The sequence below is a fragment of the Eriocheir sinensis genome, chromosome 26 (assembly GCF_024679095.1).
Source record: "Eriocheir sinensis breed Jianghai 21 chromosome 26, ASM2467909v1, whole genome shotgun sequence".
NCBI lineage: Eukaryota > Metazoa > Arthropoda > Malacostraca > Decapoda > Varunidae > Eriocheir > Eriocheir sinensis.
This window is the reverse complement of record NC_066534.1, coordinates 10,753,209-10,774,707: the sequence shown is the minus strand read 5'-3', so window position 1 is coordinate 10,774,707 and position 21,499 is coordinate 10,753,209. Positions and strand designations below refer to the sequence as shown.

Genomic DNA, 21,499 nt, shown 5'->3' with positions numbered 1-21,499 from the left:
TATATTACTATCAAGTGTAGCTTCATAGTTGTTATGGTTGTTAGGGTGATGCAACACAAGGTTAACTTATGAGGTTTATTCACATTATGTTGGTATCTAATGGTAGTGAGCTTATTGAAGTTAAGTAACAATATTATTTACACTTCATCATTCTGTTGGTTATGGTAGCGAGCTTATTGAAGTTAATTAACAATGCTATTGACAACTCATTCTGTTGGTAATGGTAGCGAGCTTTTACTGAGTTACTTTACAACATTGATTACAACTCATCATTCCAATCACCAGAAGGGCATACTCAATCACATAATTTCATAAAATATATATAGATATAGAGTCCTGGCCATAGCTAACAAAAACTACCCTAGTCAAGTTTCTATGGTGCATAATTATACAACAAAATGTATCCCTTCAACCACTGATCGATATGTGTTCACAAAGATGAGCATGGGGGCAAGGTATTCATGTGGGGTTAAGATACCAAGGGGGTGATCATGAGCCCACACAAAAGGGAATGTTCACATACTCTATATAATGACACACAACACGCGAGGTACCAGTTCACTCAGTATGCTAGGGAACCTGTGGGGGTGAGACCGAGACGGTGTGTGTGACAATTCACTCTTTAAGTAACATTAACATTGTATCAAGATAACGCACTAACAAGCTTGGTCCCTATGAGCTGGGTTCAACATACCTGTGGGGGTGAGGCCGAGACGGTGTGTGAGGGAGACACCCTCACACAGTTGGCTTATCACCTCCCCTCCCACTGCCCGCGGCTAGCCAGAGGCTAGTGAACGCATTTATCGGTGGTTTAGTTATCTAATTGTCCTGTTCTGCCAGTTCAGAAAGAGTTTCGAAGCAACTGGTTCTCTCACTCAATACAGGTGAAAAATTCTGCTTGTCAATCCTCCATGAAAAACTAAGTAATGATCATTCGGCACCTTCGGCCGAGGCGTAGTCACGCCACCAGCTCCACATCTGGTTCGTCTGTCTGTCTTGCGGTTCGTAACCACTTGATTCACAAGCAATACATCAGTTATTACAGGTTATCGATTTCTCAGTTTTCCCCACATTACAGTTTTGAGTTGGGATGAACAAATTGCTTTTCTTGCACAATGTAGTAAGTACTGTAAAAGTCCAACGATCTGAATGACACCAGACAGATTATCATCTGGAATATCAAATTGTTTGGATTGTTGGGAGGGACCCATGAAAATCTAAAACATATTTACACAATCAGGAAAAAAAAAAAATTGTGATATGTGTCTCACCAGTAATTCATAAGAGTGATGAACATTAGTTTTACAAAGGTAAATCCAGGTAAAGAGAGTAGATCAGGTGATAAAGGCACCAAAGGTAAAGGAAGGTTCACAAAAAAAAGGAGATGCCATTGAAAAGGTGAACCACTCCAACAATCATGGAGTTGAGTTGAGGCTGCCTGAGTACTGTATTTTCACTTAATTTATTAACTTTTTGCTCTTCTATAATATTTTGGGTGGTGTGGCTTGAGGATTGTGTGGATGACGGGGAAGACAGGGATAGTAAAGTATGCAAGGGTGTTTGCATGTGTGCCAGTAAATGATAAGGGGAAGGCAAGAGTGATATGAAGAGATTCTTGGAGGACTTAGGACAGCTGATGGCATTACAGCAGAAATGCTGAAATATGGAGGTGTAGTTGTGGAATGGATGTTATGGATATGTAACCTTGCATGGGAACATGGTGAGGTGCCAGACGATTGGAGAAAGGCTATTGTTGTGCTGCTTTACAAAGGGAAGGAAGCAGAGGTGATTGTAATAGTTACCTGGGGTAATTTTTGGCAGATAAAAAAATAAAAATAAATAACACTGAGGGGGTTATAGCCCTCAAAGAAATTACAGCCCTGCTAAGTCACTATTCAGAGTCCATGTCTCACAGCCATACAGTAAGGCAGGGAGCACAAGCGACTTAAGATTCAAATCTTTGTCCGCCTGCATATATATACATTGGACAATGCCATATACTTTTGTTGAGCGAGTTCATAACAATGTGGACGTCCGTCGTCCCTGGTGAGACCCACCATTTTTATGAACACTTTTGGCGACCTCAACATCTTCACAAGCAAAAACAAACTGAACTGTCATCCAGCAAGCCTCCAAACAATTGGACCTTGGTTTTGGTCCAGGAGAGCTTCAGTTCCAGAGGGTTCTCCTCATGCAGCACTTCCAGAGGCAACACCATTAAGACCTCCAGCGATTCTGCGAGAAGTACGTATACATCACCACCAACAGATGCTTCGCAATGATTTCGATCAACAACTTTTTTGCCTAATATCCAGTCCACCTAAGTGTTGAAAAGTGATGGAGCAAGGATGCACCTCTACTACACTCCTGAATCAACAAGGAAGAAGCTGGAAATGCCTCCTTCACACTTCACAGTGAAACGGCAGAATTTCCTCTTTACTATACTCCAACACGACCACAGCGTGTAACAAAACACACGAGAAATTAATCCAGACAAGGAAAGGTTTTGTCAGCGCCGGGAATTGAACCCGCGACCAGCGAGACCGGAAAGCCACTCCTTAACCAGTCGGCCTAAGAGGTACCCCCCTTGCAGAGTGAGTTATGGGAGGCTCGCCCATCAGGCAAGTCAGCTGCACTACAACAGCACCATCATTCCGAGAGTAAAGGCCAGTCTTCAGGTCAATAATCCTTGCAGAAATTGCACGGATCCACAGAATGTCTGACCATTGTGCCTCCCAATGCACTGAATCAAATGCCTTCTTGAGATTAACATAGGCTACAAGAAACTCCTGTTGAAACTCACATCAGCATTCCACACGGACATGAAGTGCGTGGATCCTGTTAACCCAGATTGCTCAGGTCTCTGAAACTTGAGCAGATGATATCGAACTTGCGTCAGCAGCAGATGAGCGAATACTTTGCCAGGCACACTAAAGAGTATAATACCATGGTAACTGTTGCAGTTCTGTCAATCCCCTTTCCATTTCCAGATAGGGACAAGCAACTCCCTTTATCAGTCAAGAGGAATGGCACCAGCAGACTGCCACATGGCAGACAGCACTGTAGGCTATGCAGCCCATGGAGCATGGATTAACTTCTGGCTTTCAGCATCTCCGCATCGATATTACAGATTCAAACTGCCTTCCCACTCTTCAACTTTCACATAGCCTTTCTCACCTCCATAGGAAAGGGTGGAGTTTTGTCTATTGGTGGATCAAGGAGATGTCCTCTTGGGGATGTGCCGTGTACAACTGCCCAGAGTATACATACTTGTCCGGCACTCAGATAGTGCTCATTATGAGATGTGGATTTGGAGCAGAGCTTCAGAGCTCGAAAGGCAGGTCTAAGGTCATTTGTATTTAGACAACCCTCTACATTCTCAGCGAGACCTCTGACATGACTCTCCTTATCCCTCCTCAGAAGGGTTCTAACCCTTTGTGACAAGAGTCCTGTATCGCTCCAAATCACCAGTCAACCTGCCAGTGCGACTCTCCTCCATATGCTCTCCAATGTCTCCCTTGAATCAACCCCACTCCTTAACCCTGGACAGTCTTCAATGCACTCCTCAGCAGCTTCGAAAGTTTCACGTTTAAAGGTACCCTACAACTCTCCAGGGTCCTCCAGAGTAGAGACTGCTACTGAATATTCCTGAGCACATGCCCGATTCCTCTGTTTATGAAGATGGAGCCCTGAAGGGTTGCATGTTGAAAGTTTCTTGGACCTGATGTGTATCCTCAGTTTTGCAACAGGCTTGTTGTCTATCGCAAAGAACTCAGCACTCCAGAAAATCCTATGCAGTCTGGAGGATCCTCCAATGAGTTGGCTACCTACTAACAAGAATATGATCGATCTCCTTTGTCACACCACCAGCATTGCTATACCAAGTCCAGCAACAAGGCTCGCATCTCTTAATTAAACCAGGAACCAGCAATCCTCATTCTTCTGAATTTTGCAAAGCTCAAAGGGAAATAATTATTTAAATTTCTGGTGCCAGAGCCAAGAGGGCCAACACATAACTTATTATAGCCAACTCTCTCTATTCCAGTAGATGCACTGAAGTCGCCCAAGACAATGAATGTGTCACTCAGGGGCACTGGTCGATTACAGAGTCGAGCTTGGCATATGTCATCTCTTTCTCCTCAGGTTCCTGCACCTTGGCCGGGCAGTATACTGCAATTAGAGATATAAAGGGTAATACTTTCTAAGAAGTCCGCCTCCCCCTCCGTCACTCCAGCCCCCCCTACCCCTCAAGACAAGCCTGGGGAACTGTGGGCAACCGGGGTTTGGGGGGGGGAAGTCAAAATCACTGAAAAATGGACTTCCAAAATTCCCCTAGAAAAATCCCTAAATTAAGGAAAATTCCCTACATATGGGGGGGGTCCAGGGGGGGCGCAGCCCCCCTTGGTTAGGAGGGGGTCGAAGCCCCCTCGTTAGCAGGTCGTAAAGTTCGGTTGGAGTAGTTTTAATATGCTCCCCACCAAAAAAAAAAAAACGATTTTCCAGCGCATCATACATGTGGGGGGATCCAGAGGGGGGCTGCTGCGCCCCCCTTGGTTAGTAGGGGGGTGAGGGGGGCGGTTAGGTTATAAAGTTAGGACTTTCCTTACTTTCGAGACTAGGGAATTTCCCTTCATTTAGGGATTTTTCTAGGGAAATTTTGGAAGCCCATTTTTCAGTGATTTTGGCTTCCCCCCCAAACCCCGGTTCCCCACAGTTCCCCAGGCTTGTCTTGGGGGGTAGGGGGGGCTGGAGTGGCGGAGGGGGAGGCGGACTTCTTAGAAAGTATTACCATCGGGTATAATAGCAAAAAAAAAAAAAAAAAAAAAAGTGATGAAACTTTGAAGAACTAGACGACCCTTTTTGATACTTTTGTGGGAGGCTAAAAGTTGGGCTGCCTGCACATGGAATATCGACAATATTTAATAAGGATTTATATCAGTTGGTGGTGGTCACAAATTACCGCCGTGGCGCCGAGCAGTTGACATTGTATGCAACAACGTGATAATACTTCTACTTATTTACGTTTGTTGCTGGTAACAATACTAATTTTACCAAGAGACTGGCAATGATGCATATTTCTATATTCTGTAAAACTTTAGAATAGGCAAATAATTACACGCACTTACCTCATGTCTGCGTGGTAATTCGGGTCGGGTCAGCGTTGGTGTAGACTGTAGACTATAGAGTGTAGACAGCAGCCCTCTTGGAAAGGAAGGGATCAACAAGTTACTAAGTGGCAGTAGTAATAAAAGGAAATGATACAAGTTGTAGTAGTAAAAGGAGAAGGCTAATAATATACTCGTTTTAGCCACCACCGTGTCCGTGATTCCCCTTCTAATGCCTTTATATTGCCCTCCCAAAGTGACATGATAGATTTCGGATTAATTTCTGGAACAATCCACTTAAGTGCTTCTAAGTTCGCCATAGATTTGAGTAATTGTGAAGAACCATTACGCTTCCAAAATAAGATCTAGCTTTCGCCTCCGTATAGGCAATATTATTATCCTCTTTTTGGTATTATATTCTAGTGTTTGCCCATACTCACCCCTCTCAACCAAAATTGGCTAGGGGGCCTTTGGGACTGCGGGGGATGAAGCGGTAAACATAAAATCCGTCGAAGTTTTTTTTTAGTTATGGGGGTTGAAACGTACGTATCATAGATGTAGGGAAATTCCATACATTTAGGGATTTTTTACCACGTACGGAAAACACGGATGAAAAGAGATCACGAAAATGAGAAAAACAATATTGATAAGTCCAAAAATGGTGTAAAATTTCAGAACTACACACACAGGGCCGCCGACCGCCAGGAACAATAACTAAAATTTACAGAGCTGGGATTCTGTAGAAAAAATCTACCACCGGTATCGGTAGTCGGTAGCGAGCCGCGTCCAATGAAATGGATCGTATAGATTCGGTATCGGTAGAAAAAAAAACTATATATAATAAAAAAAAATGCTTAAAGGCCCCCACATAACACCTTTATTTCTTTCTCTCTTCGGTTAACTTAAGAATATAGTAAATTAGAGTCTTTTTTTTAATACCTTTTTTCAAAAATACATAACTTATTTAATAAATGAATTTCTCCTAACCTCTTGTAAACAATATGATTGTAAAGTTCACTGACTGAATCAAAAAAACTTTTTAATAAAAAATAAAAAAAAAAAAAAAAAAAAAAAAAAAAAAAAAGCACAAAAAATTAAAAGCTGCCGCGGCGGGTGGACTTAAAACACTGCCACTGCCAACAAACACTACGGCGATGAGGCTGAGCGTTGTCGAGAGGTAGGAGAGCGTAGTAGGTGTAGGCTACTCGCGTCGGCAGGCCAAACAAGTGGGGCTCCCTGCAAAACTTTGGGCGGGAGCGAGAATCTGCTGTCGTGGCTGCCTCTGATTGGCTGGAGAGAACGCAGAACGGCCGGTGATTGGCTAAGCGTGATGACGTCAGAAAATTTATAATACCTAATGAAGCCAACCTTACCATGCGATATATCCCTCCCAGATCATATTTCAAGAACCTAATATCCCACAAACAAGTAAACTGATGCAGTGTAGCAATACGGCAGTGATTATGTCCACAAAGTACTTCATAATCCTATAGCACCACGGGAGTCTTCTGATTAATGTAAAATCACTTAGGTTTAAGGACAGACCACCAAGTCTGGACCATGGGGTCTGTGTGGTCTGATTTTCTATGTAAATCTATGTAAAAAATATCCTTTGGAGTGAGACGGGCGTATAGCTACTTCTGGAAGAATATCAAAACTTGCATGTTCAAAACTTCTCTGGAAATTAACCCACTAACATCGATTTAATAATAAGTGGAGTAAAGTACGCGACCTAGTGGATAATCTTTCCCCCACTCCCCTCCCGTCCTCACCATTCCGTGCTGCGCCGTTCACTCATGACTTGCACTCCCACGAGACCTTCAAGTGAATCAACCAGGCTACACTATGAAGAAATACACAACGGGTCACTATTTCAATAAAAAAATATCTCAGACTACATTCTACGCAGCTTACCTGAGTGGTGGATGCTTACCAACTGCTGAAAGGAGGGAGGGCGCCACCGTCACACGACTCAAGAATGCCGCTCGGACTTGTTTCGAAGCCTCGACTGCATTTCATAACTTCACCAATCACCATGGAACTAGTCAACGAGCCTTACCCCCCACTCCTTGTAAATGAATAACAACCAATGACCAACGGCAATCAACAGCCAGAAAATAATGAACTGATATTATATACTACGACTACAACCACTATATACTATTAGGCTAAATGCTAATACATGATCGACTACCACATCTACCATGCTTCGAACGCTGTACCAAGGCCATCATCAGCTATAAAAAGAAAGATAAATGAAGGTATCAAACACAACGGAAAACCTGTATTTCACCCCAATGCCACATAGTGAAACAATGAAAAATCTTCTAGGTAAAACAAACACGCAAACAAAGGACGTCTGCCGCCCCATTCTTCCGTTTCTTTCCCTGCTTTGTCCGAGCTTTTGAATGCCTTATAGGGGCTTTCTACCCTCCATCAGTCATTCCCTTCACATATCTATACATCGAGCATACAGATAATAGTTAGTCTATGAAGGGACAAGATCTACATATTAATGAGTATGAAGTTGGATAACACTTACAGTAGAGTTTGTTAAAGGAGAATGAAATCTACAAGTTAGTCTGTACAAAGGTTATTATTATTAGTATTTACTCTATAGAAATTTACACATGATACAAACCTGGCCAGGGTGCGTTATACACGAGTCTGCCGGCGGGGCCACGTGACAGGGGTGGCGCCGCTCACCTGGGCGAGGGAAGGCCAGGGGAGAGCATTAACAGTATTATTTGTCGCCGCACACCAACGCTTGATAACCTGAGCCATGCGCGCACTCCACACTTTGTCCCACTGTCCCTTTTCTTCTTTTCATCCTTTTCCTGCACCTTCTCCTTCCACTTTTTCTCCTCTTTCCATTCTCCAAACCCATGATCCCACTTTGTAATTGCTAACTTCACTTATGAGCCCATTCACAGTTCAGCAACAGCAATCAGGATGAGGAAGGCAAGGAAAAGAAGAGAAGGTGAAAATAAAGATTGACTAGATTCTTGTGTTAGGTACTTGTATGAGATAGACCGGTAGATAGATAAATGAGAGAGAGAGAGAGAGAGAGAGAGAGAGAGAGAGAGAGAGAGAGAGAGAGAGAGAGAGAGAGATTGTACAAGCTCATTATTACCTGCCTAACCTCCTTCATTAATTAACCACGTCAGGTGCGTCTGCTCGTCTCCGTGTACGCCAGCGATACATACAAGAACATTCCTTAAAACATTATACATCGTTAAACATTATAAACATTACGAGTGTGTGCACAACATTACGGGGACATGATGAAAACTCGGCGGCGGGGAAAGAAAAAGAAAAAGATATATAACACGAGACGAGAAGTGAAGTGCTGAGTGTGACATGATTTGTGGATTGCAATTTTGCTTTGAGGAAAAAAAAAAAAATGAAATTGGCAGATAGATGGTTATAGATAGATGGATAGATAGATAAATACTGATGAAGAAATATAAATAGATAAAGAGATAAAAAGATTGATAGATAGACGGATGAAAAGAGAGAGAGAGAGAGAGAGAGAGAGAGAGAGAGAGAGAGAGAGAGAGAGAGAAATGGATCATACATTACTATAATTTAATCAACCAATTTACAAACACTTGATGATAACAGATGGCGATGATTAATTTATAGGCATTTTTTTTTTATCTGCATCAGCTTCATAGCAAAATAGATCGAATAAAAATATGATTTGGATCTGTTTGTTTACTTTTCGCGTATGTAGATAGATATGTCTCGTATATAACAACAGGGAGGTACTGTATACTTAGACCACGACCATATAGGTGATTGTTAGGGAGGTTAAGGGGAAGGGAGGAAGAATTAAAAGACGGGAAGGGAGAGGGGGAAGAGAATACGATTGTTAGGGAGGTTAGGGAAAGGTGAGGAGGAATCAAGGCAGGAAGGGAGAGGGGGAAGAAGATACGATTGTTAGGGAGATTAGGAGAAGGGGAGGAGGAATCAAGGCAGGAAGGGAGAGGGAGAAGAAGATACGATTGTTAGGGAGGTTAGGAAGGGAGAGAAGGAAGGAATCAGGGCAGGAAGGGAGACGGGGAAGATAATACGATCGTTAGGGAGGTTAGGGAAAGGGGAGGAGGAATCAAGGCAGGGAAGGGAGAGAGGGAAGTGAATACTATTGTTAGGGAGGTTAGGAAGGGGTAAAAGGAAGGAGTCAAGGCAGGAAGGGAGAGGGGGAAGATAATAAAAAGGAGAGAAGGAGAGGAAGAAGGGAAAAGGGACACAAAGGGAGGAAGGTTGAAGGGGAAAAATGCTGTACAAGAGGAGGAGGAGGGTGGGAGGGAAGGCTTGGAAGTTGTCAAAGGAAACAAGTTATTAAGAATCGAAGCAGAGGAATAGACAGTGAAACAGATAGAGTGAAAGAAGAGAGACAGAAAGGGACGAACAGGAAGATAAGTAAAAAAAAGAATAAGAAGAAAGACCGAAATAAAAATACAACATAGACCAATAGACGCAAGGCACAGACATACGTCATAGAAAGAAGAGAAAAACAAGAGAGAAGCAACAAGGGAATAGTCAAGTAAAGTCGGAAGAAGCAGATAAAAAAAACAATCACGCGTCCCCCGTCCCTAATGGAGCAGCTTGTAGAGCACGCCGAGCACCAGCACCGTGACCAGGGCCAGCACGACGATGGTGATGATCTTAGCAAAGGTGTTCATGTTGTGCTCCGCCTCCATGTACGGGTCTCGGGGCTTCGGCCGGTCAATCGAGTTCTGCACCAGCGTCGGGAAGGCCAGCTTCTGCGTGAACGACAGCTTCGGCACCGGCTCGGGCAGGTACGGCGTGTAGGGCATCGCGGCGGCCTGAGTGGAGTCGTAGTCGAAGGAGTCATAGTCGTAGTCGATGCTGAAGTAAGGGTTGAGGGAGCGAGCGAGTGAACGAAGGCTGAGCAGGGACGGCCGCCGAGGACGCTTGTCATCCTGACCTGTCGAGGAGAATGTAGAGAAAATTGCTAAGGAACATTACTTGGGAACACCAATTAGGAGATTCTCTATGTAACACTAGACAGAATCATTGTCTCATTAGGACATCCCAAGAGTACATTAATCAGGAATGATGTTTAAGGACACTAAATAGGATCATTACTTAGGAACATCAGGAATACAGCTGCGAAAACATCCCAAGGAATAATGCCACGAGAAATCAATTATCGACAGGAGTATTATGTCGGAGGGCGAGTGGCGTCGCTAACCCTACAAAGGCATTTTCGGAGGTCCTTCCTAGAAACTCTCCATGCAGACAACCTTCCCATTCCAAATAACAACTTTCTCAAGCCACAGGATGCAGTGGATAGCGGAAATCCCCGAGTGCTTCATAATGCACTGAATCAAATGCCTTCTTGAGATAGGCATACCCTGCAAGCGTCCCCTGTTGAAACACGTCGGCGCTCCACCAAAACAAGTAGCGCTACAGGATAAGTCTTTTCATCGTTCACTCCTCCTCCAATCACATTTATAACTTTCCTCTTTCCCTATTCCCTCCTTCACTTACTCTTTCCCTCTGTTTTTTTTTCCTTGTCACTTTATCATTCATTTCTTTTTATCTCTCACTCTATAACTTACAACTTAGTCCCTTCCTAAACCCGTATTTTATCCATTCTCTATATCCTTCCCTCCCCTTCTCTCCACGTATCCATTCCTTTCTCTCTCCAACCATCCCCTCCTCCATCTGTCCACCCATCCCTCCCTCAATCCGTCCCTCTCACCCACCAGGTATCTGGAGCCGGAAACTTGAGCGCTTTTCTGCCGTGATGGAGCCGGAGCGAGGCGGTGGTGGCTGGGAGAGAGAGTGCGTGCGGGAGAGCTCCGAGCGCAGGGAGAGCCGGGAGGAGCCAGGGGAGCCGCTCTCACTGAAGGAACACATGGAGTTGACGGAGAGGGTGACCATCTCGGGCCCGCCATGCTCGCTGTGCAGACTGTCGGAGCGCGAACACTGCAACACACCAACCAGAGTTACATTACTGCTGACCAATGAGATGTGTTGAAGGAAAATACTTAACAATACCTTTAAAATATAACTATAATACATTTGGGTACCCTACTGAGCATATGCCTTTTAACGTTATGGAATTATAGCGAAGTTCCCAGTAGTCACCCGAGAAAGAAAAGAGCAAGAAGAAAAAATAACTAGATAGTAACCATTTATTTGTGATCATACTAGCTTTATGATATGTATCTTTATATAACCATTTGCTGTTTCTTCTTCTTCCTCTTCTCTTCTCTTCTCTTCTCTTCTCTTCTCTCTCTCTCTCTCTCTCTCTCTCAAAGAACTGAAACGCGTTTTTTCTCAGCACGACATGCACACACACACACACACACACACACACACACACACACACACACACACACACACCAAAAAAAACAAAGTATGGCCTTGTCCCGTGACTATAGCGAGGGTGTGGGGGGGAAGGAAGTCGATCGGGCCCGGGCGCGTTTTGTTTGTAAAGTAGAATTTATGATAAAACTGTAAAGAAATATATACCACAATACAACATGTGCCTTTTAAGGTCACCCAGTCAACACAGACCACTGAAGAAAATAAATCTGAATTCGAAAAAAAATGCCAAAGACAATAAGTGATACATAAATAAAGTAAGAGGATAATTACAAAACTAACAAATTTACACATAAATAACAACTGTTGATGAGAGAAATGATAAATATTCTGATGTATACACTAAGAACAACGAACGCACACCTTTACAAACAGCAGTGATTTCAAACGAATAAAAAGTCTTCTCATTTGAGCCTGTCCGTAATGAACCTCTAAGTATTTGCGTCGTTAGAATGTGTATTACGATATGAAACCCTCAAAAAGGTATTATTAATCCCTAATATTCTTTCTAATCGTCACCATTTTCTATTTCTTGTTTTTGTTCTTCTTATTTTTATCCTCCTCCTCCTACTCTACTTCTTAGAGGGTGGACAGGGGTGTAGGGTATCGGAAAAGCCGCCCATTTTTTTCCACTCCCCCGGGAATCGAACCTGTGCTCTCTGGGTTATGAGCCGAGTGTGCTAACCACTGCACCACGAAGCCCCCAGTCTTAATATGAGAAACGCATCAATATTACTACCAACATACATCCTACCAGCTTGAAAAGGATCTTTGCTACAACTGCAGCGCTCTCCACCAATACACAACCAGTTACTGAAGCCATCCCCTCCATGCTACCACACCAATAACCTAACATAAATTACTATAAACATTAGTAAAAAAAAAACTACCCCAGCCCCATCACCGTCACAACAATGGTATATCAGCCACTACTCAGACGAGGGAACAGACGAAGCCCTTTTTAAAAATGCTCCCTACCACCACCACTAAGCGACCATACTCGGCGACCTTTCACACTAATCTAAGCATACTTTTTCATAACTTACAAGTAACCATATCCGCTCTGACCACCACAAGGGTACCACACACAACAATATTCGCTCTGACCACCACAAAGCTACCACACACAACAATATTCGCTCTGACCACCACAAAGGTACCACACACAACAATATTCGCTCTGACCACCACAAAGGTACCACACACAACAATATTCGCTCCGACCACCACAAAGGTACCACACACAACAATATTCGCTCTGACCACCACAAAGGTACCACACACAACAATATTCGCTCTGACCACCACAAAGCTACCACACACAACAATATTCGCTCTGACCACCACAAAGCTACCACACACAACAATATTCGCTCTGACCACCACAAAGGTACCACACACAACAATATTCGCTCTGACCACCACAAAGCTACCACACACAACAAACCAACGCGCGATGACCCAACCAACGAACCTAATCATGCTTACTCACACCTCCGAACGAACCCCCTCGTCTGCAGCCCCTTCACCCGCCAAACCACCAATTATTTGTGGATGGAGCAATCTATTTTCCATCTCGCCCGCCCTTGTATCCATGCATGCAGCACAATTCTTTCTATAGCAAAGGTACCAAGATATCTCGTTCCTGGAAACTTTGTCTCACTACAGTGTCCATCATCTTAAGCTACTCAATTCTTAATGCAAACTTAACAGAGAGAAATATGTTTTAGGTCCCAGAAATAACAGCAAACATTTATCATTACATTAACTTCAAGTGTGGAGTCTACGGCTCTTTGTCTCATTAACTACCCTCCTCTTATTGACAGTCTTTTACCTTTTGAATTCTGCAGCCATTTTGCCTCTCTATTTTCTATCGATATCTTCACGCTGACTGCTCTTCTGAACTTGCTAACTTCATACCTCCCTCCTCCCGCGCCCCCGCTGCACTCGACTTTCTACTCTAGCTCATCCTTATACTATCCAAATCCCTTACGGAAGAGTTAGCAAGTATCTTCATTCGTTCATCCCTTGCACTGGTAAACTCTGGAACAATCTTCCTTCATCTGTATATCCTCCTGCCTACGACTTGAACTCTTTCAAGAGGAGAGTATCGAGACACCTTTCCACTCGAAATTGATCTGTCTTTGGTCATTCTTCTAAACTCTTTTCTTTTATAGGGGCAGAGCTTAGCGGGCTATTTTTTCTCGTTATTTTTGCCCTTTGGTCTGCTTCCTTTGCTGTAAAAAATAAAATCATACAAGCCAGTCCAGTTCACCACCTCTACCACCACCACATTATCAAACAAGAAAAAAAATGGTCACTGTCAGCTTGGTATTGTCTTGTGCAGTTTGTGTATAACTTAAACATTTCATTCCTCCCGAGAACCTTATTAATGCAAGTAAATAGTATTGCCTATGTAACGACATAGACTTCATAAATGATGCCAAAGAGTGTGTGTGTGTGTGTGTGTGTGTGTGTGTGTGTGTGTGTGTGTGTGTGTGTGTGTGTGTGTGTGTGTGTGTGTGTGTGTGTGTGTGTGTGTGTGTGTGTGTGTGTGTGTGTGTGTGTGTGTGTGTGTGTGTGTGTGTGTGTGTGTGTGTGTGTGTGTGTGTTGCCACGCCAATGTGACGCACTGGAAAACAAATCTGGATACCGTCACTACTTTTTGCCGACACGGAGAAAATTGTGGGGCTGGGGAACTTTTCTAACCTCGAGGGGCCAACGAAAGGTAAAGGTTGAGAAACAATGCCTTTGTTCTGGGCTGCCCACCACGTATTATGCAGGGAGAAAGAAAAAGGAAAAAAGGGAGGGAGGGAAGGAGGGAGGGGGAGATGGAGTGAGCGAGAGGAAGAAGTCATATGATCTACACAAGAAGATTTTTAAGAAATGGGCGAGAGAGAGAGAGAGAGAGAGAGAGAGAGAGAGAGAGAGAGAGAGAGAGAGAGAGAGAGAGAGAGAGAGAGAGAGAGAGAGAGAGAGAGAGAGAGAGAGAGAGAGAGAGAGAGAGAGAGAGAGAGAGAGAGAGAGAGAGAGAGAGAGAGAGAGAGAGAGAGAGAGAGAGAAGGGGGAGGGGCACGCACAAAGTCTGACAGAGGGTCGGGAAACGTTTATTTACCACAATTTTTTTCTTTAAGGTAGTGAGAAAAAAAAGAGACAAAGACACGTGAGAGACACTGAAAGACTCGCACAGGGAGGCAAATATATATGAGATGAAGACCACAACCCCTCTACTGTGAATAAACTTGTGGAATCGAGCTCCGAGTCTCGAAGCTTGTAACGTCTGAATTAGCTCTGACACAATGAAATAGAATAAGATAAAAAAGGAAACTTCATGATTTAGATTCGATAAACAGATTTTTGCCTTTACTAAGCTGGTGGTGCAGACGAGTAAGAAAAATCTGCTGTTATGAAACGAAATATTAACACACTTGATTGAAGGCGGAGGCTACAAAGGCGTGATTCTAAAAAAATATAATAAAATAAAAAAGTGCCAAGTAAGAATTGATAAACGAAGAAGCGTCTTTCGTAGCTAAACTGGGTCACACGACAACGACCCAAGCTGCCGTGCATATTTTTACGTTAGACGCCACTCACAGATTCTTAATGACCAACCAAAACCTCATGGACAAAGGGGGTTTGTATGAAATTATAGATAATGAAAGAAATATATTCTTTTGAATTACACGAGTGCTGACGAGGGTTGTATCGCGCGGCGCTTCGGGATGCCTGAAGGGGCTCTTACACTGGGCAAATTTTCCGTGGATCTTCAGTCAAACCACGATTTCCGCTGGCGTGGTTTTCATATTTCCGTGGTTTTCTGACGAGTCCACGATCTTCCAAAGCTGCGGTATAGTTCCTTGAAGGACGGCGGTATTACTCACCATTATCGGCAGCAGCAATAACAAGAAACAAATGAGATCCACGCTAGCGGAAATCGTGGTTTGACTGAATATCCACGGAAAATTTGCCCAGTGTAATAGCCCCTTTACTTGAGCCCTTTCTATGCACTAAAGCAAAGACCTACATTCTGGGGTAGCATGTCATAAAAGTTGATGAGGTTATCAGCTTTGATCGCGATCCCAAAAAATTAGTGATGCTCCATATTGAACGGATAGTCAAACACACAGCATATATATGTCGATTGCAGCGGGTATTGCCAGTTGGGATCTTAAATTTCAGTAAAATATTTAGGGGTTTTCATTGGATAGCATATACACTTATCACAGTCCTAAATAAAATAAAATAAATGCTCTTAACCTGTTTTTTTTTTTTTTTTTTTACCGTAAGAGTAAAATGACACAACAGTACAAGCGATACACAACGCAAACTAACACAGCATCAGAACTCAAACTGATGTAGACCAACTAGAAGAAAACTGATTGAATAATATACTTTTCAGCCGCACCGAGGAGAACGAATGAGGATAAAACTAAATAAGATCACAAAGCACAGTAATTAAGGCTGCCGTCACATTCTCTAACTGTTTCGAAAGTACAGCTCTCGATCCACCATGCACATAGCTATAATCTCGAAGCACTTCCTACCAGAGCTTCAACGACAGCTAATACAGCCTCCACAAAAACTGCGGCTTCCTTTGCTGTAAAAAAAAAAAAAAAAAAAAAAAAAAAAAAAAAAAAAAAAATCGATCCACGGCAGAGCTACAGCAACAAGAACCACCAGTCAGCAACAATCATCATGACCACAAGAATCACTAACACCACTAATATTGCATTACTAACATCACTAATATTACATACCACGTCACCTTATAACTTAAAAGCTTGGTCTATCTTATGTCTGGGGGTTAGTAATTATTGTTCTTATTTCTGAGTCTCCTTTATTGGCTTGCAAGGTAAACTGTGCTTTTTTTTTTACTTTCTGACTATTTTTACTGATTACAACCTTTTCTGAAATTTGAAATAAATGTTTGCTTGTTTGATGGTGTGTGTGTGTGTGTGTGTGTGTGTGTGTGTGTGCTCACCCAAGAACAATAATCACCAACCGTAACTAAATGATAAGGAACATTGCAGCAGATGCATAGCCACCTCCTACCACACCCCCACATACATACACACACCAAAAAAAAAAAAAAAAAAAAAAAAAACTTTCCACTCCACGCCCCCCCCCAAAAAACAACAACAACAACCCTCCCACTCCACACAAACAAAACACACAACAGCACAAGCCACATATCATTTCCCCACAAGCCACAAGCCTTCACTAAGAATCACTCTACAAGTCTTGGGTCATGCGTCTGCCACACATCTAAGGCTCCTCTTGCACCCTCCATCCCTCCCTCTCTCCCTCTGAGTCTATACCTTTGTCCTGGTTGTCTCATCATCGCCTTCACCAACCTCCGAAATGTCGCTCTTCTCGTCCGAATATGACCTTGACGAGGCGGAAAAGCGACGAGGCCACAGATTACCGACACCGAGGCAGTTGGGCGTCTTGAGGAGGCGGGGGCGAAGGGGGCGTGCGGGGGCTTGGGCGGGGGCAGGAAGGTGGTGGTGAGGGGTGTCGGCGCTGGTTATAGCGTCCGATAAGTCCCGATGCACCTCTTCGGGCTGTGGAGGCGAGGGAGGGTCATATGAAGGTCCCCGTGTTGCCCCTGAGGTCGTGTAAAGGGGGGGAGGGGGGGTTATAAGGGACGGGAGGGTGAGTGATTGGGTAGTGAAAGGCATGGTAAGGGTGTGAGAGGGAAGGGATGGCAAGGGAGAGGAGAGAGAAAAGGGATGTGCAAGGGTGTGAGAGGGAAAGGGGTGTGTGTGGAAGGGTGTGAGAGGGAAGGGATGGCAAGGGAGAGGGCAGGTGAAAGGGGTGTGGAAGGGTGTGAGAGGGAAGGGATGGCAAGGGAGAGGGCAGTTGAAAGGGGTGTGGAAGGGTGTGAGAGGGAAGGGATGGCAAGGGAGAGGATAGGTGAAAGGGGTGTGGAAGGGTGTGAGAGGGAAGGGATGGCAAGGGAGAGGGTTGTTGAAAGGGGTGTGGAAGGGAGTGAGAGGGAAGGGATGGCAAGGGAGAGGTCAGGTGAAAGGGGTGTGGAAGGGTGTGAGAGGGAAGGGATGGCGAGGGAGGGGATAGTTGAAAGGGGTGTGGAAGGGTGTGAGAGGGAAGGGATGGCAAGGGAGAGGGCAGTTGAAAGGGGTGTGGAAGGGTGTGAGAGGGAAGGGATGGCAAGGGAGAGGGTTGTTGAAGAGAGGGAAGGGATGGCAAGGGAGAGGGTTGTTGAAAGGGGTGTGGAAGGGTGTGAGAGGGAAGGGATGGCAAGGGAGAGGGCAGGTGAACGGGGTGTGGAAGGGTGTGAGAGGGAAGGGATGGCAAGGGAAAGGGCAGTTGAAAGGGGTGTGGAAGGGTGTGAGAGGGAAGGGATGGCAAGGGAGAGGATAGGTGAAAGGGGTGTGGAAGGGTGTGAGAGGGAAGGGATGGCAAGGGAGAGGGCAGGTGAACGGGGTGTGGAGGGACGTAAAAGGGAAGGGACGGCGAAACAGAGGGAAGGTGAGGGAGTCATGAAGGGGATGTGGAAGAGTGCGAGAAGGAAGGAAGGACAAGGAAAATGGGAAGGTGGCATGAGGGTAGGGTGTGTGTGGAAAGCCGTGAGAGGGAAAGGACAGAGACAGTTAAGGGGAGGGAGTCCTGAGTGGAGTATGGCGGGGAGAGAAAGAAGTAGCGGAAGGGACTGGTCGGGGTGGTACGTGGAACGTGCTGTGCAAACGTTCTTCATTCAGCGTGGGTATAACGATGCGCTAAATTTACATGCAGGCCTACTTAACTTTACACACACACACACACACACACACACACACACACACACACAGCCAGCTACAAAAATATACCTTTTTTGTTTTCACCCTTTTTTCCCAGTGGTCCTCTTACTGAAATCCGCTTCTCTCTCTCTCTCTCTCTCTCTCTCTCTCTCTCTCTCTCTCTCTCTCTTTAACACACACACAGACAGACACACACACACACACACACACACACACACACACACGGGCGTACTGAAGCAAACACACATGCAGTTAACAAACTCAAACACGGCGTAACTATAAAACAAGCGGCCGGACAGACACGTCTATACAAAGACAAACACGGGCAGACAGGCAGGAGGGAGAGCCGGCAAGGCCGTGACAATCAATTTGGAAGCGACGAACCGATTAGTCTTGAGTTTTATTACCAAAGCTCGGCCAAGTTATCAGCCGGGACAGCCCAGTGAGTGCATATGAGTAGTGCTGAGCATGAAGCGAAAGGCTGTGAAAAGTTCTGTTGCGCATAGAATCGTAAAAGCAGAGTTGAGAGGAAGAACTGATGAAAAAAAACTATCGTATACACTATTTTTGGGAGAGAGAGAGAGAGAGAGAGAGAGAGAGAGAGAGAGAGAGAGAGAGAGAGAGAGAGAGAGAGAGAGAGAGAGAGAGAGAGAGAGAGAGAGAGAGAGAGAGAGAGAGAGAGAGAGAGAGAGAGAGAGAGAGAGAGTTGTTTAATTGAACTATAACAATTCTAGTATAATCTCTTGATTTGACACTAATATCACTCTTTTCATATTTAATACGTATAATTATCACACCTTGAACTTTAATTCTAATAACTGTGAGTATTTCTATATCATGTCACTGATCCGCTCCGATCCCCAAGGCGAATATAAGCGACCTAAACGGAACAGCGAAATGATATGTATTTATTTTCTTTGTCCGGGGTGATCAATACTCTGAGTTATTCATTCTAAAAATATGATTTGTTAGTGAGCTGGAGTTTTTTTTTTTTTAATGAGTTCGTTTTTAAAAGAAACTCGTTTATTTACACGATGCTAACATTTTCTAAAGGTTTCTCATTTACTTGTCTCTGCCATGCACGATAACGCTGTGAACTCTAAGCGTGGAATTGATGACCACTGAAAAATAAGCAAAGAAACATTCCATTAAGTAAATGCATGTCATTAGTTTCACAGGATCGTCACATTAGCGCTGCATCGAATAAAAGTTAAGTTAATGAAGCGCCGTGATCATGGAGGCATATAAACTACAGGGTGAGAATTTACGAAAAAAATAGTTTGCAAATATTTACGAGGCATCATACGAAAGAACGGTCTACCATATATGGGATCACGATACGGAAATAAAATGAGGCGAATAGAAAAGGAACAACATAGATAGGTAATGATAAATAACAAAGATTGGTTAATGATTTGGAGAAGATTTAGGACCAGTTTTACAGTCCATTACAGCTAGTTTGTAAGCTCCCCAACCAAACACAAAAAACTATGAACACTCTTTGTCTAGTGTTTGGCGTTGATATAAAAAGAAGAAAACTATAGAAAACCACACAGGAAATCTCTTTAGTATCTGGTATTGAGTAGAAATAACGGATCAGTGTGATGAATATAGTTTTATAGTTTGGTTTCGGTGCTTACAATGACTGTGTTGGACTGTCGAACTGGCCCTTAATCCACACTGGTAGGCGAAAACAACAAAAAAGTAAAGATAGGAAGGGATACGAGCTGTGTGTGTGTGTGTGTGTGTGTGTGTGTGTGTGTGTGAGCCAGTGAAGCAGTGAATCATAACCACACCACACGTTTCACTTCGCCTCTTCACGCTCACCAAAAGGTTCATTCCACTGGTGAGCGCAGCGCCGAAACGGGACGCCTCCGAACATGGCAATGAGGCGTCTTATTAGGGCCATATTCTTAAACATTTCGTCGGCCAAGCACACACATATTTGACTAGGCTTTCGTGGGAGTTTTGGGCATAACCAGGGATAGTTTTATGATCTTTCTGGTAGTTTGAACCTAGAAAAATGCTCCTTAGAACTTCCCGACCTCTGTAAGTACTTGAAGTGAGGGGCGAAAGCGTCTGACAATCCCGCGCTACTGTCGGTTGAAAGAACACTCGCTGAGGGAATTGATTTGGACTGCTTTGTTGATGAATTTGACAGCCAACGCAATAATCGTAGGATCAAGTTGCACTAATTTTATTGATGCTGTGTTAAACTCTGTCTCGCTGCTTCACATCCATCGGCAAGCCCTCGGTTTCTTTCCTCTTTTCCTGCGATCCAGTTATCTAAATCTCACTCTTCTTTTTCGCCATTTTTCTGCTTTATTTGCAGGAGCAGCATATTTCAGGACTTTGTGTGTTTTAGTCAGTACTCTGAATTGTAAAGCATAACTGCATAGTGACTTTTCCTGTGAATTCGTCTTTATATTTCTTTTACATGAACGCTTCAATGCCGGGATATTTTCTTCCAATTATATCTTGCTGTTTCTTTATTTTTCTTATAATTTTATTGATCTATATCGTTCTTTATTGAGTGCAGCGATTTCTCTAGACTTACGGTTTCTATATTAATTTATTTGTTTCCATATTCACTCAGTATTCGATTTTCTATATTTTTTCTCACAACAAACATTTTTTTCTATTTATTCGCTCACTAATATTCGAGTTTCTTATTTTTTCCTACGATAAACATTTTTTTATTTATTCTCTCTCTCTCTCTCTCTCTCTCTCTCTCTCTCTCTCTCTCTCTCTCTCTCTCTCTCTCTCTCTCTCTCTCTCTCTCTCAGCATTTACTTCTCCTGAGTGCTCGTCTCAATGTAAATGAAAGTGGCCATTGAGCGGATAAAATGTGTTCAGCCTGCCAATGAATATATGCACTTTAACTTATTCTGAGAACAAACATGTGAAGCATTTCGTTATGGCCACACACACACACACACACACACACACACACACACACACACACACACACACACACATCTACACTTTTACATTAACTATAACAACTGCACCGAAATCGCACATCCGTCAGACACCGAAAGCTTCACCCGTTGACAAATAGAAACAGCCAACTGGAATGGGTTTGCGCGTGTACGGGTTAAGTGAAGTGGAGTGCGCGAAAGTTTACAGTGTCACCGGGTAATCTATCTGTCTGTCTGTCTGGGTCCTTGTCTGCTCGCTCTCAGGAAATGGAAGTTACGTTATAGTGATATGGGTCGGGGCGAAAGCAAGCACTGGCTGCATATAGAGTGGAGTGGAGTAGGACACTGT

General features: G+C 43.8%; 1 protein-coding gene across 1 annotated transcript in view; it reads right to left on the bottom strand.

The window, feature by feature from the left end:
* Window positions 1-7,682: 7,682 nt before the first annotated feature.
* The window catches only part of LOC127003909 (formin-J-like), a 28,351-nt gene continuing 14,534 nt past the window's right edge, over window positions 7,683-21,499 (bottom strand). The window contains exons 5-7 of the mRNA XM_050871013.1: window positions 16,787-17,032; window positions 10,844-11,066; window positions 7,683-10,059 (exon numbers count right to left, since the gene is read on the bottom strand). Of these exons, the coding sequence (XP_050726970.1) occupies window positions 9,704-10,059; window positions 10,844-11,066; window positions 16,787-17,032 (825 nt within the window). The 3' untranslated portion in view covers window positions 7,683-9,703. The remainder of the gene's footprint in view (window positions 10,060-10,843; window positions 11,067-16,786; window positions 17,033-21,499) is intronic.